The sequence below is a fragment of the Trachinotus anak genome, unplaced genomic scaffold (assembly GCF_046630095.1).
Source record: "Trachinotus anak isolate AG129_WGS33_773 ecotype Australia unplaced genomic scaffold, CSIRO_AGI_Tana_v1 ptg000009l, whole genome shotgun sequence".
In the NCBI taxonomy this organism is placed as follows: domain Eukaryota; kingdom Metazoa; phylum Chordata; class Actinopteri; order Carangiformes; family Carangidae; genus Trachinotus; species Trachinotus anak.
In genome coordinates, this window is record NW_027273860.1 from 18,467,739 (window position 1) to 18,488,843 (window position 21,105).

A 21,105-nucleotide genomic window follows, 5' to 3' on the forward strand; every position below is an offset into this window, starting at 1 on the left:
TACAGCAGGATTTGAATGAACAATGTGGGTGGATTGTTGTATAAAATGAACACAATTGATACAAGTGTTATAAGTTTTTCATGCTTTTATTAACAACATATGCTTTGACCCAAAATCCTCCATTCCCTGAGCAACAACAGAAAATAATACAAGCCAAAGGATAAGAAGGTTAATATGGGTGTTCATAATTTAGAAAATAAATATATCTCACTGACTATATCGCTCTAACTCTTGAGTATTCGATTCGTTATTCTCACTTTGCTTCACCGTTTTCAGCCTCAACCCAAACACTTCAGGCAGCTTTAACTTTGAAGGTTGTGACCGGATGTGCCTTACGTAGCCGCGCAGAACTTGACGGCGCGCAGAGAGGCGGGGGATTGCGAACAAACCGACTGACTGGAGGTCTGCGGCGGACTCAGGCGGAGCAGCCGACACTGAAATAGGTGGGAAAAGTTCCCCCCGGCCACCTCTCCGGTCGAGACGGAGAACAGAGACCCGCCACTGGAGTTTTCAAAGGTGGGTACGTTTCATCTTTGCGTGGGGCTTTTCCGTCGGCCGGTCAGCGAGAGGCTATTGGCTTCAGTCGGAGTTACTTTGTTGCAGTGCACGCTGTTGCGGCTCGCGGGGCTTGTATCCGAGTGAACCTGCGGTGTTTTCGTGCGGGCACGAAGCCGCTGCGACCGTCCGCAGAGATGAAACCTGCCGCAGAAATCACCTGAGACGTGAGGGTTATTTTTCACTCGTGTTTGTGTCAGGTAATTAAACGCCCCGCGTGATGGCATCAGTCTGTGCGGAGCTTGTTTCCTCGCGCTGTGTTAGGCTGTTTGTCCCCGCTCAGGGGGGGTCTTCCTCCGGCAGGCATGTCCCTGCCCTTCCCTCGCTCCTGGGAGTCCTTGGTGATGTCGAGTCGGAGCCCTTTGTTGTGAATGCACATGGATTAAACTCCTTTGTGTTGTATTTCTGCAGTCCGTGAGGGGCTGGAAGGGACCCTGCCCCCCACCTATGCCCCCCGCCGCCACCTCCTCCCCCGCCATCCGCCCCCAGGCATGCCGTGGCCGCACAGACCCCCACAATTTATACACTCACGCCGCTTGTTTTCAGAGCTTCCACGGTGCGCCAGAGGAAAGGAAAAGTGTTTGCATGCAGCGCCTATAGTCAGATGCAGCGAATCGCGGGGGCAGATGGACGGGACTGCAGCAGCACATGTTGGAGTGGATGCTGCTCGGCCACATCTGTTTTGAATGAAGCACAGGGACAAAGGCAGTCCGAGTCTCTGGGTGTTTTGCAGCTACAGTGGCTGGTCTGCAGATGTAGGCAGACACAAGTCGTGATCTCTGTATCGATGCGTGCCTTGGTTTTCAGCCAGCTACACCGCAGATTGAACTATGAGTGCTACCATATAGTCCTTTGCTATTGTGCCATTTTTTTAAGCATAATTTATAACTTAATGGGGCTGATTTCTACGTGTTGCTGCGGCATTTCACTACAGAGTCATGTGGGTTATGGACTCAAACATTGTATTTAATAAAACAGTTTTACAGTAGTTTGGATTTCCCCTGGGAACCACATCTGTCATCAGAGTTTTATTACTGGTGGTTTTTCTATAGAAATACATACCTGTCTATGGAAGAAATAGAATCACATTTGTTCTGCAATTACAGCTGGAAATAATAATGATGACAACAGAAACAAGATCATTGTCATGATGCAAGAACAGGTGAAGCTGTGGAATTTAAAAGCTGGTGAATCGATCATAGATAATCTAATAGTTATTATAAGGAGGAAAATAATGTGAAATCCTCTGTAGAGCGTCATGAACATATGTGTGCATACATTAAAATCTCTCATTAGGAGGGGGACCCCTGGAAATCCTCAGTCCCCACTTTGGGAACCGCAGTAGGAGCTTGGGTCCACACAGACAGACAAGCAGAGGCTGTTGAGGCGCTGCTGTGCTGAGCTGTGGCAGCTTGTTTCTAAACATGAGCGGCCTCCTTTGAGTCCCCACAGAGCAACAAGTTGGCTGGCGCTCTCCTCTGAGACGTCACTTTACTCTGACACCATGCGGCGGCGGGGATTCATTTGCAGCAGAATTTACTCTCTGGTCCTCTGGCAGAGACGCCACAGCAGATGAAATACAGAGAGGGTGGGGGAGGTGGAGTTGTAAGAAGGCCTTTGCTGTATTGTGTCTGAGGAGTCGGTTTAAATTTATGGTTAACAGTAATTTTTGTTGTTGTGACTCAGTTGTGGGCCGCTGCCGAGGTGAATGCCTGATTTCCAGCTATCTGCTGTCTGGTTCCTGAGGTTTCTCAGGGTCTTGACATGCCTCCCACAAGACAAAAGTTACTCCACACTCTGCTTTTTCTCTTCCAGTTTAGTAACCAGGTCTTTGACAGTCTTTGGTTACACTTGTGTGTGTTTGGGAGCGTTAATCTTTTGTTTCCAACTTCAGATGCTGAGGGTATGAAGGGGACGGGAGATGCTGGTAATCCAGCAGATAAAGTTATCTTTACTCAGATTAACACTGTGACATTCTCACACCCCACTCTGTCACTTAATACTGGTTTTATCCTTTATCAGAGAAAACAGTACACGCAGCTAAAATCACACCAGAGACACTGACCATATTTATTTCAGCGTGTGGCGCCGTGACACTGTGAACTTCCTGCGGGGGGGTTGGGACCGTTGCTGTCACGTAACATCACTGATTGTGCTGTTATCATGTGCGTGACTTGAAGCTCTGACAGGCTCCTGACTACATCTCTGGCACCTCTGGTGATACCGATTCCTAGTACACACACATACACACACACACACACACACAGATGAAAACAGACAGTGACTGTTTCTGGAGAGACAGTCATTCATAAAGGCCTGCACATGCATCTGTTGACATCATGGCTGAAGCTCGTACCGGGACAGGCCTGGACTGGGCTGCTGCCAGGCAGGCACACACACTAAAAACCATGACGTGATGTAACACTGTGTGTGTGTGTGTGTGTGTGCTTCACGGTGTTGAAACAGATAAAACAGAAACTATTTAAACCCATGATGAACACGTAGCCCATCTCCAGCTCTGCCTCAGATGCTCTCACCAGTGTTAATCTATTCTGGGTTCATAGCCGTCTGTCTGAGCCTCAGACTGTGTGTGTGTGTGTGTGTACATATTCTTTTACATAAGGCAGGACCCCTTATAGATTCAGTGGCGTGTTCTCACGCCTCACTAAAAGCACCTGCTTTTACCGCCTGCACTTCCAGGATGTCGCTCCACGGCGGCTGCTATTTCAGGGAGGAAGAAAGAGAATTTGAGATGAGGGGAGCCACGGCTCAGCAGCAGCTCCTCTGCAGTGGGAGCTCTCTGGTTTTTATTTAGGTTAACCAATGAAGGGATACTCTCTGACAGACGGATCAATGACAGACCTCATCCCAAAACAACCCCTGCAGGAATGGCGAGGGCCCAGCTGTCCTCTGACACACACACACACACACACACACACACTGACTGTGTGTGAAATATCGGGAGGATCACCCTGAGCTTTTTAAAGCTGCCTGGCTGTGTCTTGTAACTGCAGTAATGAGTAATAACGTCAAACTGCAGAGCAGGACTCCATGAAGCGACACACTCTTTATTTTTGGATGCAGTCTCCGAGGGAGTGTGAGCTCCACAGACTCATTGTAGTCACTGGATCACATGCAGCAGGATCAGTGTGTGGTGTCATGTTGTCATCACCTGTAGCGCCGCAGAGGGTGATCAGGTTACCAGGCTGGATATCCTTAGTGGTGGTGTAGGTTGCCAGAACAATCAGTGTTGACTGTCTGTTGTGGTTTTTGATGATCGGAGGGAGGAGTTGCCCTGTGGCACTCTTCAGACTCACCAGTGGAGTATGTCTGTGTGGAGGTGGGTCCTGTCACAGTGTGGGTGTTTTACAGCAGAGGCACTTTGTGGTTGTGGTAATCAGGTGAGTAATGAGGTGAGGTTTTACCTTGAAACAGAAGCATGTTTGAGTGGTTTTAATGGTTGGATGTTTGCTAAAGGTCTTGTGCCTTAGAAATATATAAATTGTGACATTTAAATGTTTTGTCTCATCTGCTGCAGCTCAGGAGTTACGACAGTCAGACATGAGGAGCCCTCCAGGCCTGGGTCGCTGAGCAGTTGAGGTCACAGTTCAAGCGCTTGTTCCAGCAGTCATGGCTGACAGAGAGGGGCTGCCCATCGCCCCGGGCCAGGTCTACATCGAGGTGGAGTACGACTATGAGTACAAGGCTAAAGACAAGATGGTGGCTATCCGCCAGGGAGAGTGCTACATGCTGGTGAAGAAGACCAACGAGGACTGGTGGCAGGTGAGGAAGGAGGAGGGCACAAAGGCATTTTATGTGCCAGCACAGTACGTCAGGGAGGTACGCCGGGCACTCATGCCCCCACAGAAGCCCACCTTGAGGGCCAAGCCCACTGTTTTGGATATTTGCCGTGCATCCAACGAAAACCTCAACAGACCCCAGCCAGAAATGTCCAGCTTTGGACGCCCGTCGCCTTCCTCCACCCCGTCGCCGTCCTCTGATCGCGTCACGCCGCCTGTTCTACCCAAGGATGCTAACCAGAACATGGGGAGTCCCCATCACTGCAAGGTGGTCGCCGAGCTGGTACTTCTCCACAACAACAACAACCATCACCACGCCAACAATTCCACGTTGCCACGGACACGGGCGGACTCGCCTCCGCTCAAAGTGGGGAACAACCACAACAGAAGTCCAGACAGCGACAAGGCCTCCCCTCCGAGCGAGCTGCCGGGAGACGGGCTGAACAAGCTCCGCAACGACTCAGAGTCTGGAGACGAGCTGAGCAGCAGCTCCACTGAACACATGCAGGTGAGCTGCTTCTTTACTCTCCCTAGAAATGGCGTCCTCTCTGATCTGCTTCATCTGAGCTAAAGGGAATGATCTATGCAAAAATCTGCCAATGCCAATGTTTGTCAGAGCAACGAACCCAGTGAAAGGTAGTTGTTCCTTTTGAGAACTGCCTCCCATGAGCACCACTAGTTTTGTCCTTCTTTGTACTCTCAGTCGTGCCCTTGGTTCCTTTCCTTCTCTTGCATTCTCCCTGGTTTATTTCTTGCCCTCTGCTCATTTTGTTCTTTCCCTCCTGGGCCAGCTGCAGATAACCGCCCTTGTCCCAATCTGATTCTGTCATTGGGGCTTTTCAGAGATTGCGTGTTCTTCACTCACAGTTTCTTTGCAGAGCTACAGTCATTCATCATTTCCCACATGAGTCTGCCTCCAACAATTTTGTGCCTCATTTGCCAGATCTGACAAAAGCTGCAACAGTTGCAGGTGCTTATTGAAATTACTGCTGCCCTTCAAGCAGAATTTGTCTGGCTTGTGCAGATGTGCTTTTTTTGAGGGGGGGGTGGCAGCTGTTGCAGCTGGGTCATTAAAGACTAAATGGTCTGTTCACAGCTCCACTGTTAAATGAAGGGTTGTGTAAATGACTCTTCAGGTACATTTAATACAAGGAAATACCAAACATAACTGCATGGTTCAGTAGGTTTGAAACTGTTACTTTTGCTTTTTAAACTTGCGGATCATCTTGCTCTCCAGGGATGTGTGCCTAAGAATTATTGCACCCAAAATAATGCTCCTATCATATATTATTATCTATATAAAGCGAGCCTGTCCATTTCTGATCCATGAATCCAAACTTCTGATGTTCCCCTGATGAAACCATACTCCTTCCTCCCCCCTGTCCCTCCAGTCCCCAGACTGATAACTCAGCCCCCCCTCCCACATCCATGATATCTGTCTCATCACCCTGAGAAAGAGAGAATGGGTGAGGGCTGCAGGAGCTGAGGCTTATCCTTCCTCGTCTGCAGTGGAAGTAGATCAAAGTAGAAAAAGGAGGAGATTTCCAGACGGTGGGAGTCCAGGCAGCTCTGCCTCCATGAGCCATTTTTGGTAGTGGATGTATCCAGGCAGGGTCAGCTTGTTTGAAGGCTCCAAGTGCTGCTTGTGTTCTTTGTTTCATGGGCTCCAACAGCCTCCACCACCGTGGAATGAACAAAGAGAGACAGGCTTGAATAGAAACTAGGTCATATCTGCCGAGGATCAGTCTGTAGCCCCCAGTCGCGCCGCCGTGGGGACCACTGTGTGAGCGTGAGCGTGTGTGAGTGTGAATGCCATGTGTGATGCGCCATGTGAAGGAAAGCAAAGTGAGAATGGAGGCATGCTAACACAGTTTACAACTTCAGAGTCGCACATGTGGGAGCCCTAAATGGTTTGTGGGTCAGAATTGACTTACCTCAAAAGGCCCCATCTATCTAAGACGAGGATTGTTTTCTGTGCTGCCGCCCGCCTTCGTCAACCTTTTTGAATTCATTTCATGCTTGTCAAATCACAGGGGCCAAAACATAAACACATTTCACTCTCAGCCATTCACATTTGCATGGGCAGCTCTTTGGAGTGTGTGGAGTTGTTTTGTCGAGCTACAGTAGCGGCTGCTGAGGCGGATAAGAAACAGACAGCGGACAGAAATCAGCCAGAACTCCCCGTGAAGCTCGCCGCTGTCTGTGGTCGCCGGGGCAGGTGGAACCCACTCCCTCGCTCTTTGTGCCTTTTGTGGTGTTGTGTTAGTGTGTCCTGTTTGGCCTGTTGCCAGGCGAAGTGAATGACCCCGCAGAAAACCCGATTCTTTCAACTCCCTACTTCCACTGCTTCCTGCCATTGCTTGGGTGCAGGAGAGAGAGAGAGAGAGAGAGAGGATCGCTCTGTGACAATGCTGTATTGTAGCAGTTATTAGTGTTTTCTAGAGCCTGACCCTTGCTGGGTTTTGAGATTGATACAGAGATTAATAGCGTTATCAAAAAATTGATAATGGCATATTGAAGAATTGTGACTAAAATATGAACTGACAGTGAAAATCAGTCAAAATTTAAATAATAGACTGAACTGGAAATTGAATAAATATCAGTAACATGTAGAAACAGTAACATGTCATAGCAGGCTGCAGGTTTTGTCTCAAAAAAAAGAAAATGTGGAAACATCTGTGATTGAAATGAGGAGATCTGGGACTTTTTTTTTTTTAGCTTGAAAAATGAATAAATTGATCAATTAGTTAGAGATTAGTCCAGATTTATTTTCAAATCAATTAATAGATTGATCATCACAGCTCTAGACAGATTACCAGTCCAATATAATTGCCATTTTTGCCCAAATTTAAAACCTGTCTGCTACTGAAAAGCAAACGGCAACCTCTGAGGCTGAAAAATGAAGCCAACAGTGAAGTGACCCAAACTGCAGTTCCTCAAATGACCACTTGAGTCTGGCTGCAAAACTGAGTCAGTGCCCATAGACTCTCATGTTAAAATGTCTTTACAGCAAAAATAAACATGTTTACAGCCTGGTTAAAAAACAGTTTTGGTCTCTAGAGCTGATTTCATCCTTCATGACAACTGTACGGAGCTGAGTTTTAATATAAGTCACCTGTTTACATTTTATTAAGGCTTAAATTTATGTATGATTGAGGATGTGGCTGCTTTAAATGACAGGCAGGTGAGTGCATGCTCGCCACAAACCAACGTGCACTGAAGTCTCGGCACCTCTTTGCCCAGTTTTAAATTATCTGGGAGTCGGGCGCTGCCAAGATGGCAACGGTGGAGCAGCCCGCTCTGAGCTTCAAAACTGCTCTTCAGAAACCTGTGGGTGACATCACAGAGGCTCTGTCCATCTTCAAATGACATGAACAAACAGACTATTTAATATGGATGAGTCTGATCCACTTAATAAGATCAGTATTGATCCCAGTACTGATTCACTGGGTTGGATCGGTGCATCAAACTGGTGCTGAGAGGAAGTATAGCTGGTTAAACCCTGGCACCGGTTACCCCTCTGCTGTACAAGGTGGTCGTCACTTTAGCAGCCCGAGCTGTGGGGACTCACACAGTGAGGGTTGTGTTACTGAGCTATGATTAGGACACGCACACTTTATTTCTTTCTTTGGCTATTTTTGGTGTTTAATGTGGGGCAGCTGCTCTGCAGGCTGTCTGGACTGTACAGTAACCGGACAGAGGCCAATAATAATGTCTGTAACATTTTTTTGTAACACTAGGAAGGGTGTGTTGACGAAAATACAGCTGTTGAAGAAAACTATATATAAGATAATCCAGGAACGACTGGCACTAACTTCCCCTAGTTCAGTTCACCTTCAGTCTCGGCTCCACAAACTCCACAGGCCCTCCTCTGCCTTAGACGTTAACTCTGTAAAGAAAAGAGGGAGCTGCTGGATGAATGGACGGTGGATGGATGTGCTAGAAGGATTTGTCGCTGACATGCCTCTATTCGACTGCCAGCTGGTCTCCTCTAATTGATTAGATTTGATCTCCGGGTGACGATTAGCGTCCCTCCATGCTTTCCATGTGTAATTTGCTTATCACAGCAGCGGAGGCTGAGGGTCCACTCCCCGCCTCCTCCTCACCACCACGAGGGGCTGCTGGGGGTTTGTGGTCACACAGCCATCCTCCTGAATCGTATTTAGCCACCAAGTCCCCCCCTTCCCCCCAACTGTTCTGAAAGCACAGCTCTCTGCTCTCAAGGGATTGGTAAAATAAACCTATTTTCCTCACTTCTCAAGAACCTGGCAGTGGGATGGTGTTTATTTTCTTAAATGAATGTGGCAAACCATACGATTTAAAGCCTGTTTTTCACATAAACATATTGGGTTTCTCTACGGCTGTGCTGTTTTTAAGACGCTGCTGCGTTGCCTGTTTTAAAATTCAGCAGAACAACACGACCACACAGTCTCTGTCACCACAGAGGAAGTTATTTGAGTTGGGCTATTCTGGAAGACGTTTACTCATATCTTCTTAGGAAATGGGGAAAGTAAGAGACTCGTCCTTTGATGGGAAATGGCTCCTTCTTCCTCTTCCCAAAGTGCAGTGACTTAATGAGTGGATGAACGCTGCTCTGCGGGATTGTGTGAGAGGCAGATTGTTGTTTTCTCTCTTGGAGATGTGTCACTGAGGGGAAGACGTGGAGGCCCTGGAAGTGTTTGTGTCTGTGGAGCCCAGCTCTCACTCCCTGCCTGATTAGGAAGATGCTGAGAGCCCCCAGCCCCACACACCCCCATACTCCCCAGCCTTAAGACTATTTCACACAATCACACTCAGAGTATCACCACTGCTGGGCCCTCCCCGTCTGTCACAGTTGTAGCTGTTGAGTAACTCCTCGTTCTCTGTAACATGCAGAGCTCCATGTCAATAATAAAACCAGTAATTCCCTGAGATTACAAATTGGATCAGTCACTCCCCTAAAATAAACCGTCTTCCAGCATCACATGTCTCGTTTCACAGAAGCCTCCGCCTTGAGGATGCCCATAGCCTCAGTGACATAACTGGCTTGTAAGTGTATCCGGACAGATCCTCAAAGGCTTTAAAAACAAAAGGAAGCAGCTGAGTCTGTCTGCTTCAGCCTGCTGTGTGGTCTGCTTGCTAGTTGAATGCCTGAAGGGAGAGAGAGTGGGGGGTGGTGGCTGTTGGTTGTGGGTGTAGGGAGACAGGGACAAAGTGCGAGGGCCCTGGGCCCTGACAGAGCTGCTGTAGCCCCTATGGGATGGCAAAGCCCCAGGAGCAGGAGGCCAGACAGATATGTTTTTATGTTTGGGTGAATCTGGAGATTAGTTGCAGCCTGTGAGCTGTGAGCCCCTGATTGGCTGCCACGGTGAGATGAATGACTTGAAAGAGCAACATTACGAGGTCACCACTAAAGATGGAGGAGAGCATTAAAACTGGATGTCATGAATGTCTGATCATGTGTTGAGATGTGGACGGACTGCTGATTGTTTGCTGTTTTCTCTGCCTCTGTGGGAGACACATGCGCTCTCTGACTTGGTCCCGCTAATCTGTATTGTTTGCTAACTTGTGCAACAGAGCAAAGGCTGAAAATGTGTATCAGTGGCTCAGCGGTGTATTGAAATAGACTGCTGTGTGGGGGTGGTTGGGACTACCAAGTGCCCTTTAAAAATGCATTCACTCCTAGAAAGGTTGATCAGTGCACTGCTATTTTGGTGCAGTAAATTGGATCATTATTGTCCAGTGATGTGAATTTTGTCCCACGTGAGGCAGAATGTGTGTATCGTTCATATAAAGGACAGTGTGGTGGCTGCTGAGAAGGCCTTTCTGTCCCACTTGAGGGTCCTGGGAAGCTCCTCAGTTTACTGTACAGAAACGACCTGCTAATTACATGTTGTTCTAAATGGAGCCTTTGCCTGCAGAGCCTAAAATTTGCTGCAGAGCACTCTTCACAGCCAATTTCCACATAAACTGAAATCTTCTGAGGTAAGTACAAGAAAGTGCTTATTACATAATGTCCTCGTAAATACCACCGAATATGAGCACGGGCAGCAAAGTGCTGTAAAATGTAACCATCTCCTGTATGTTGCGACCCATAATCTGGAGCTGTGCCGACGGACTTACTCCCGAACCAGCTGAAAAGGAGGCCCCTGCTTGTTTTCCAGTGCATACTTGACATTCCTGCCTCAGTGCCTACACACACACACACACACACACACACACACACACACACACACACACACACACACACACACAGAGTCAGGCAACACACACACAGAGAGTCAGGCAACAAGCAAAGCTAAGTCAGTGAAAGTCTGCTTGACCCTCAAAAGTGAAGCATTGGACTTTGCAGTAATCTAATATGAAACTTGAGCAAATAGTGTTTCTGCTGTGTTCATGTGAGAGCCTGCCTCTGTCTGTCTGTGTGTTTATCTGCCGCCTGCATTCTTTCTGCTTCTCTTCTCCTTCCTCTGTCTGGGTCTTTTTTCTTTCTCTTCTACTTTTCACACATGCTCTGTCTCTGTTGCTTCCTCTTCCACCGCCGGCCTCTGCACACCTGTCTCTCCCCTCAACCTTTCTACTGACTGACGTTGTCAGATGTGGTCTCAGTGAAGGGCAGGAAAATAAGAGAGGAAACCAAGAACCCCTCGTCCGCATTTCAACCTGTGACCGCCATTTTTTTTTACATCCATCCTGATCCATGCCTATGTGATACAACAAGAGGATTAAACCACAAGCCCCCAGGGCCCCCTTCGAGACGACTGTAAGAGCTGATGTTGACAAATCAGGCTTAGGGTTAAAGGGAATCATGTCTGTTGTGTAAGGTGCAGGATTTTACCTCTTTTAATTCCTTCCAAGAAGTATGGGCTAAAGGTGAGACAGATATAATGGTTTACTTAAAGGTCCCATATTGTATAAAGGTAGATGTCCATGTGTTTTATGATTCTAAAGCAGGTCTAGGTTCTATATTAATACTGTGAAAGTATCAAAGCCTCAGTCCACAGAGAAATGCACACAGCCTGTATTCAGAAACTGAGCCTTAAAGCCAGCCGTCAGGACTTCTGGAACTTTGTGATGTCACATCAAAGCAGTCACCACTGTCAGGCATGCCCCAAGCCCAGCCCACCTGGATCCGCCATCCAACCTTGCAGGATTTGGTTTCTCTAAGCGTTTTCCTGAAATCTGCTATATTTTTATTCAATCACTCAGAAAACAGTCAGCCAATCAGAAGAGAGGCTCAGACTCTCTCTTCTGATTGGCTTGCTGACCTGTTGTTTCTAAAGCTCCAGAGAGAAGCCTGAGAGAGGAGATGTAAAACCACACTGAGATGGTTTTTGGTTCTTAAAACCAAAATATATCTTCCTATGGATATCAACACTTCAATTAAAACACAGGAGAAGTGTAAAATATGGGATTGTTTACTAAACTGTGGAGAACTGTGAGACCAGTACTTTTGGATTGTAGCAGCCACCAATGCCAATACAAAATGTAATAAAATACTCAGTGTTTACCTCAACTTTTTATTCTTGGAACTCAGTGGAAACCCCTTTTTTGAAACAGCGTGTCATCTGATACTCTCATCCCTGTGAAATAGTTGAAGCTGGGGTAGAAGCTACTTACTGCCGCATCAGGCAGGTCACATTGCATACTGTCGGTGCTGATTAAATCCCCTCCTCACTGCAACAATTACTCAGGCCATGTGAGATGAACATAATGAAATGCATATTAGTTGTGGATGATGATATTGTCTTAACTTCAGATAAAGGGATAATAGCTGCTGGTCACATCAGCATTTATAAATCACAAATTTGAAAATCAGATCATTTCAGTGTAATCACTGTGATGAGTGGATTATCTTGCAGAGATTGAATAAATTCAAGCTTTCGTGTCGAGTCAGCTTTGAACTTTAGCAGTCAAATTGCACGAGTTGCAAACCATCCTGACAGTACTGACCTTTGAGGGGCTGGAGGAAGCTCTGATTTAAACTGCTGCACCGTCCAGTTTGATTTAACTCTGCTCCATAGTTCATTTTTCCCTTGTATCCATTGTGCCATGAACAACACCAGCCACACAACCAGTGCTGTGATACAGCCTGGCTCCAGACCTCTGAATCACTGCCCACATCTCCTGTTTGTGCAGTGATTCATATGCAGTGGCCCTGTTCCATGCATTTATGGGTGTTTCCCAACAAATCTGAGCTTTGCATGTGGGAACAGGAGCATCAGTTGTTCTGTGCAAATCGTTAAATCCATGAAAAAACAGGGACAGAAAAATGCAGGAGCAAAGCAGATGTGATCGGTGCAGCTGTGCAGGTTGGTGTAAGTCCTGATGTTTCTTTGACTGTTGTGAAAACTATTGCAACTTTTATTTCAAGACATCACTTTAAACAAAACAGAATAAACCCTCTTAACAAACAGAAATGTGTTAACATGGACGCAGCAGCAAGCTGAATGAAAGAAGTGACATTAAAGGGAAATTCTGCCTTGTTTTCAGTGCAGGTATGACCTTGGAAAGTCACTGCATCTCCACGTCTCCTAGCAACACCCGTTTAGCAGCTATAGAAATTTGATTGTTTATCAGCTGGTCTGTATTAAACCAAACTGCAGGGACATTTATGTAACTAAAGACCACAGCTGACAGAGGAGAGACTTTGTGATTCAGAGCTTCTTCTTCCTCGTTGGATGCAGTCCTCTCCTCTCCAGCGTGTGTGAAGCAGCTCCGCCTGTCAGCCTGTGAGGCGGCGTGGCGTTTATTAACAGAGTGGATGACGGGGGTCCATCACCTATTTAATTTGCTCGCTCCCGCTGTCTCACTCTCCACTGCTCACTGTGGTTTATTCAGTCCCAGCCCTGTCGTTCACCACCCCTCTCTGAGGGCCTGGCTCACTACTGCAGCTCGGGGGACTGGGACAGCATGTACCCAGAGAAGGTAAGAACCCCTGGCTGCTGGGCCTTCGATAGCACACTGATTTATTTTCCTTGCCTCCCTCTCCAGCTTCCCTCTGGCTCTGTTCCTGCTCTGGCTGTCCAGGACATTTCTGGTCCCAGTGTTGTTGCTCTAACCACCGGAGCCTGTGACATTTCGCCTTGAAACATTCAGACTGACAGCGCCAACTGTTGCATGAGCTATTATGTGTTTGAAATGGTGTTGGGCACGTGTGGGTGTTCTTGTGTGGGATTTATTTAGCAAGTAACCTGACCACCCCCCCTCTGCTGTGTTATCCTCAGAGGTCCGTGTTTGCATACAAGTGGTGATGCTCAGGGAACCGGGCTCAGTGCGGGGTTACATAACTGGAGCTGGCTGCGTCTGGAGCCTTTTAAACAGCTGCTGGACATTTTCCCTCCAGCAGCCTCCTGCTTTGGATGAGCGGACAGGTCAAGCAGCTACGCTTACACTCAACCTTCTGAAGACAGCGAACATGGTTTGGGGAACCACTTCCCAAAGCTGTCTTTGTTAGATGTATGTGGCTATTAACACCATGATGGTGAAGCCATTCAAAAATGGCTTTTGAGGCACAAAAGTGTTTTTGGGCCTGGCTGCATCATACAGTGCGCCCTGTTTCCTATTTCACCTATTACCTCTGAATGTACCTTGGGGTGTAGGAGTCAGCAGAGCGCTAAAGTGGATCGCCGCAGCTCCCCGCAGCACTTTCTGTTTATTTCCCTCTCCTTCTTTTCGCCCACGCCGGTGTTTCATGCACAGGGACTGACTGAAAGTTGACAGTTGCAACAAATCATGATTTTATAGAAGGAAATTCCTCTCAAAACGCTTCTCATGTTGTCTCTTCAGTAACCGCCGTTTGTTGGGATGTGATTGAGGATGTTGTGTGAAGTCAGATAGGCTCCCGTGCAGCTTGTTCTCTATGACATTAGTTGTCTTTCAGGAGAACTCAACCTGGAGCTGAGTTCAGCACGAGGACAAATCTGATCTGTTGTGTAATGAAAGTGTATCTTTCACCTTCTTGTCACCCTCTTGCCCTCGTCCGTGTGTTTTTGCTGCTCTTTCACTTTCACTGTCTGTCTCTTTGTGCAACAGCTTGTGTCTGAGTGCAACAATTCAGCACATTACTGCAGATCAAAGACAAAATTTGCAAGCCATCCAGCGTTTCTCTGCTCTCGCCGCTTTCCTCGAGAGGTGCAGCTGCTGCTGGTTGCCAGCGTGTGGGAGGACCGGTGGAAGCATCCAAGCGTGGGCGTCTTTGAGCGTCAAGGGGCACGTATTTTCTTTGTCATATGCCACAGCTATCAGTAGTAGTAATTACTTGATGTGGCTGCCACAGAGACAGAGGATAAGCTGAAACAGTTCCACTGGTGGTCGTCTCACCAGAGATCACTTACATCATCATCCAGCAGCTGCTGGTGTCTGCTTCAGGTTGTGGAAAGGTGTAGCTGAGCAATCTGTTGGTCACGTTGTGCTGCTTAGTTTTTTTTTACCAAAGGTTGTGTCTTTGTGTTGTATCGTCAGTCTGGTTTTGTGGATCATTTGTATGCCAGTAGTTTAAGATGTGCTGCTGCTACAGTCCTGTAACAGCCCTGTAATTTGTATCTCTGAATTGACTTTCCAGAAACTGTGTTTTTGTCCTCAGAACTTTCCACTAGCAGCTGTCACTGCACAGAGATGCTACAGAGAAAAACAAAGGGGATACACAGAGAGCACACACTGCACCACTGTGGATCAGTCTGGATCCTTCTGCCAGCTTCACAGCTCTGCACCCAAACAGTCGTTTCAAACCAGCAAATCCAATTTTAACACAGCATCAACACACATGCTGCAATTGCACTCAGATGGGCTTTCAGCTTGGCAGGGGGGCTGACGACCAAACTTTACCTTTTGGGGATACAGTACACTGTCTCTGTATGTTTCCTCAACGCAAGCCAGAAATAGCTCACTGATATAACAGAGACACCAGGAGGCTGATCAGTGTTCTGTCCAGTACACAGAGGAGACTTCCAAGGCCAGCAGCCTTTCAGTGCCCTTGTGTTTGATTGGCAGAGGCACTCCCAGTGTCCATAACTGAAATGGATATGCCAGAGGTAACGGATGTCTCGGCGTTTATGCTCCGGTGGCTCCGCAACGCCATTGGCTGGTTGGATCTCCTCTTTGTGTAGTTGACTGACAGCTTGTTGATTATTCTATCAGGGAGGGATTACAGAGTTTCTGTAATAAATGTACAGACCAGGTAGCGTCTAAAGCAGAGGAGCAAAGAGAAATGTCAGGGAACAGGAAAACCCCGCAGTCTTAAAGGTCCCATATTTTACACTTTTCCAGTGTTTTATCCGAAGTGTGTCCGTCAGAAGATGCATTTATTTTTGTTTTCTGAGTGATTTAATAAAAAAATATATCACATTTCAGGTAAACACTTACATCACAAAGTTCCAGAAGTCCTGACGGCTGGTTTTGAGGCTCAGTTTCTGAATACAGGCTGTGTGCATTTCTCTGTGGACTGAGGCTTTGATACTTTCACAGTATTAATATAGAACCTAGACCTGCTTTAGAATGAAAAACATCTCACTTTTTACAATATGGGACCTTTAAAAAAGTAAATAGAGAACCATTCTTCAGGAGAATACTTGGTTTTACATTTCTCTCTACCATTTGCTTTTTGAAGAATATCTTCCTCGTATTTGAAATGGACCTTGGTCAGGTCACCATTATCTAGACTGAGCAGAAGCAAAACAAACATGTGTTTGGAAGCGCGAGTGCTGACACTGTCCTCCAGCCTTGTGCTCAACTTTCTGTTGATGTAACTTGTTAGTTCCGTTTTCCATTTTCTTTGAAACATTAACAGCCCAGTTCTTCAAACCCTGAAATTAGAAACTGGACAGTGAAGACCATATAGAGTTCAATGGTGATGTGTGTTAATGAAATAAACTTGTAACTTGTGTCCTTTTTAAGAACATAACTGACCTAATCTTAGTTTGTACACAACCTGCTCACAGAAAGACAAACATGGTAATTTGATAAATATCAATATAAAAATTGACTCAGAATTTTAAGATGTTACATGTGTTAATACAGGACAATAGATTATAATATAAAAACCTCACCTCTCCTGCAGTGTCTCTCTGTTTTGTCTTAGTGGGAGACCCGGCAGAGATTGTTTTTATTGCTACTAGAGGTTACATAGACTAAATCTGCTCTGCGTGTTTTCACAATAAAGGCGCAGGATAGCTCCTGCCAACCATCTGCTCAGACAGGCATACCTCATTAATGCTTGTTTACGGCTTTTCACCTCATTTCCTCGTTATAAGTGCACAGATCTGCTCTCGGTCTGTGTAGTGTGACCATCCTGAGTGGCCATTGACCTCATTGCTATGGTGACCAGGCAGATCCATTCAGTGTGTAAGACTCAGGTAGAAAACATTACTTCTGAAGTGCAGCATGTACGCAGAAATGATGTTATTTTAACAAAATAATTAGAATGATGTTGGTTGTAGCCCTGTTTGTGACAAAGGTCAGTTGTCTGAGTGCAGTGGATTTTACTTCCTCCTGTTTTATTTACTTTCCGTATGAGAGTCTGTTGTTTGGGTGCATCAGCAAATAAGCCTGGGCTCAGTACGTTAGGGTGTGTTTTCTTTTCTTTTTGTTGATTGGTCAAATTGCTGTTTTTGTTGAACATTGTTGTGTGGATTAAACCTCAGAGACAGACCAGGCCAGAGTGCCGTAATCATCTAAAAAGTGTTAGAGGCTTCACTGGATAAGCTTCATGCACCAGCAACTGTGGGACAGAGGGGCTTACAGGTCAGGCAGGAGCCTGGACAGACTGCCCCCGCCTCCACGCACATACACATACTAGAATGCAATCTTCTTACATATCTGGATTAAGGGGTTGTGTACAGTACATTCCTGGGTTAAACCCCTTCCATTCCCCCCCAAAACTCCTGTTCGTGCAACACCAACATGTTCCAGCATTTCTCATCTTGTTGAACGATGTGCTTATTTGCTACGTGCTGTTAGTCTTGACCCTGATTGTGCTGGGGTGAGGGCGGGGGGCACACAACCCATCCCGTCCAGCACCAAGTGTGTCACACTGTGATTTTTTTTTGCTGTTTACGTCAAAGTCTTCGTTGTTGCTTAATTCATGAATTCCTTCTCCTCATTTGCATCTCTTGCTCAAAGCCCTTTGGTGGTAATTGAAAGGCGAGTAATCCGTCTTTCTTATAGTTGGGTAGGGGGCGGTTTATGTCTCTGCTCTGTGGCCTGGGCCAGGACCCCCTCCCGGCGGCCAGGAGACAGGTCTGTTATTGATCTGCCAGCCTGACCCCAGGCTCTTAAGCCACTATTGCTCTGAAATAAGTGGGTGTTTGCAACCGTTGTGACACATTCAAATCAGACGGCAGCCACTCCAGCACCTGCTGGGTTGTGGTGCTTCAGATATGTTTAGCATGCTGTTCATGTTTGAGGATGATGTTAAAGAGAGAAAACCACTTCACACAAAGAGCCTTAAATTAGGGAATAAAGTAGTAACACTCGAGATCTCTGTTGGAATAAATTTGCATATGTATTGAATGTATGAAATATAAGAGACCTGCTCTTTGAAGTAGGGTGAAGGTAAATACGGATGAAAGTTGTTTTTCACCATTGATTTAATTCATGACTTCATGGGATGGTAAAGTGGAAGGAACCACTGCCTCAGGTAGTATCCCCCCCACTGTTAACTCCCATTTCAACAATCACAGGAGTCAACCGAATAATGTAGCAATGCTTTAAGTTTACGACTATCAGTTTTAATCGTCTCAGGTTAATTTCTGTGACTATCATGACTTTTTCTGGCAGTTTGCCATGTGGGACGCCTCAAAATACTACAGTACCTGTGAGAGGTGTGCAGAAAAAATCTTCACATTGGAATCACGATTCTATCTCTACCGAGTTGAGATTGATTGATTAATTCCAAAAAATTGATTCATATTTTTCAGTCTTGTAAAAAAGTAAATTAAAAAGTCTGTATTTTTTTTACCATTTCATGCTTTTGTTATTTGATAGGACAAATGTAGAGAGACAGGAAATGGGACAGAGAGAAGGAATGATATACAGGAAAGAGTCCAGCCAGCCAGGATTTGAACCAGGGACACCTGCTTAGAGCATTTGCGTCCTCACCACTGGGCTCTCAGGTCGCCCTGGCTCACATGTTTTCCTGACATGAGTTCAGTCCTGTAGATGGTGCTGTACTCCTCGTTGGCCTGAGCAAGAACAAAATGCAGCGTGAGCAATGGAAAACGTAAAGGTAAAAGAAATTCAACCCATTTATTCCCCATTTATAACCTTGAGGTGAAGAAGGAGCTTGATAAGACCCATGCTCAACCCACACTGATTACAACCTGCTACATTCATGGTGTCGTCTAACGTCACTGAGCTGGATGTTTGTCTGATGCCATAAACTATATGACCTATTATCATCATTTTTGAATCAAAAATCAATTTTTGAGTTGAACCCCGGGCCCAAGAATCAACATCCAATCATGAGATTTTCTGAATCGTGCATCCCCAGTGCCCATGAGCCAAGCTACCATAGAAGAAACCAGACAGAGAATAGAAGCATCAAAGCTGTGATGCAAATGTTCTTTGTTGCATTTGGAAGCAAAAACGGGGCTGTAGTTGCCAACTTGATCCAAATGTACCTGGAATTTCAAAGTAAATCCATTTAAGCTGTGGTGATCTTCAGTTTTTATTGGACTCATCAGTTTTATTAGTTTCTAATCATTCACAGTGCATGTAACAGATTAAAAGCTTTGACTTCACTTGCATTTTTATGTGCAGGGCCTTGTATATGTAACCTAATATTTTCTGATGCAGTTAATCATTGTTTGTATTGACAAGCACTGCATTTGTCATTCATTAACATCATGAAGAAAATGAGCTGGATTCAACAATTTAAAATCCTGAGCTGTACTTCATATCCCTGCCCTGAACTTGAAATGGGACCAGGTCTCATCTCAGCCCCTCTGAACCATCTCTGTGCCCATCTGGGCCCTGATCCAGTGTCCCTTTGTTCCCCTGAAGCAAACCCACTGACCCTGTTTACTACTCCCACCCGAACCCATTGGCATCATTGCTCCAGATCCCTGTCAGCACCACTCAGCAGGAGAGGACCACCTCATGGTTTGAGGTTACCGAGTGCCGCAGTTGCTGCTCTGCCCAGTTATACACCCTGTCAGTGGGCTGCGGACCATTTGGCGGGCAGAGTTGCCTTTACGTGCTGCTGCCGGCTCGGCAAAACAATAGCACCATTCTCAATAATGTGGCAAGACATGCCCGGTGGAAATTGAATTGCTTTCTACAGAAGCAGCTCTGTGACAATCAATTAGCCAACCAAGACTCTTTTATGGGTCACCCGGAGGACGAAAGAGAACAAGGCAGTCCACAGGGAGATACTACAGCCGGGGGAAGTGTGTGACAGAGCTGGTTCTATTGTGGTTTTTTTTATTTTTCAATCTGATAAGATTTTATTTCTTTACCCACATGTAGGCAGTGGGATTCTGTTCTATCTGAAATGAATAAGTGTTTCTAGAAACAGGCATCAGCACAGCAGCAGATGGTTGTCAGGCCGCCAAGAATATTTTGACGTGCGAATTGGGAGGTGGCTGGCAGACCAGAGTTCAGTATGTGGTCATGTTTTGTGGACATACAGACCAGTGGCCAGCTGATCGTGCAGTTCATTTTTCTAAAGACCCCAAGCATGTGACTGGGCAGTATAGATGACAAGGCAGCCTTCTCTCTGACGGGGACTGTACACAACAATGGCTTTACAGTGGCTGCTCTGCTGCTGGAACTTTTCTCTGGATGGATGCAGAGAGGGAGGGGGGCACGGAGAGGGGAGGGCCGGCCGGCTTGGCAGTCTCTGGGTAGTAGGCTGAGTGACCCATGACCTGTGTGAACGGGACACAATGCATCTTTCTGTCACTGTATCCCCACCCCCAGCACGCACACACCCTGTCAAACAGCCTGAGTCATGGTATGTGGGCCAATATGGGCAGGAGATTTAAATATGCCCTTTTATTTGTGTGTAGCCCAGTAGCCCACTTTCCCATGTGTCTTGGCCCTGTCACCACGGGCGGCGTTAATCATTATTCATTAACCTACAATGACAAACGGCCATCACAAGTAACCAGAGGCCAAAGCGACGCCTGCTGCTCATTTCATCAGATTAACAACCGAATAACAAACATATTCAGTTTATGGTGATGAAAAAACATACTCACATTTAAGAAGCTGTAACCACTAAATGTCTGGTGTTATTGCTTGATACATTATTAAAAGGTTTTCAATTGATAACCAACCAATTAACTGGTCAACTGTTTAATCACAGATACAGACGAGGTCACAGACTTTAAAGGTGCTGTGTGTGAGTTTCCTCATCAGCAGCTGGTGGTGGTCGCTTGCCAAGAGCCTCAGCTCCAGTTTGATGCTGAACCCGCAACGTTTCTTCCAGACAGGTCATTGAACAGCTGTTAATACTAACGTTAGCTATGCAGTGATAACAAAAACATATACATATACATATAGCTCCTTTAACAAATGACCTCGGATTAGAATTTGCAATGTAGAGAAATGTAAACAAAAAAATGGCTGTTTTTCCTAATTCATAAAATATGAAGGGTAATCAGGTAATGATGGGTCGATTATTGTCAGAGCTGAAACGATTACTTGATTAATAAACAGAAATTCAAACAGCTATTTTGTTTAATCAATTACCAAACAAAAATGCTCAAATAATCCTTTGTTCCAGTCTCTCAAAAACCTTGTATCCACAGTTGTGCTGTTATTGAATTCT

The 21,105-nt window shown here is 46.1% G+C and overlaps 1 protein-coding gene across 5 annotated transcripts in view; it reads left to right on the forward strand.

The window, feature by feature from the left end:
* Nucleotides 1–372: 372 nt before the first annotated feature.
* arhgap12b (Rho GTPase activating protein 12b) overlaps nt 373–21,105 on the forward strand; it is a 57,845-nt gene continuing 37,112 nt past the window's right edge. For 3 of the 5 annotated variants that reach the window (XM_071485651.1, XM_071485653.1, XM_071485654.1), the window contains exons 1-2: nt 376–516; nt 4,094–4,863. In XM_071485651.1, the coding sequence (XP_071341752.1) occupies nt 4,186–4,863 (678 nt within the window). In that variant the 5' untranslated portion in view covers nt 376–516; nt 4,094–4,185. Of the gene's footprint in view, nt 517–4,093; nt 4,864–21,105 lie in introns of all 5 variants that reach the window. The other 2 variants (XM_071485655.1, XM_071485652.1) reach the window with 2 other exon arrangements.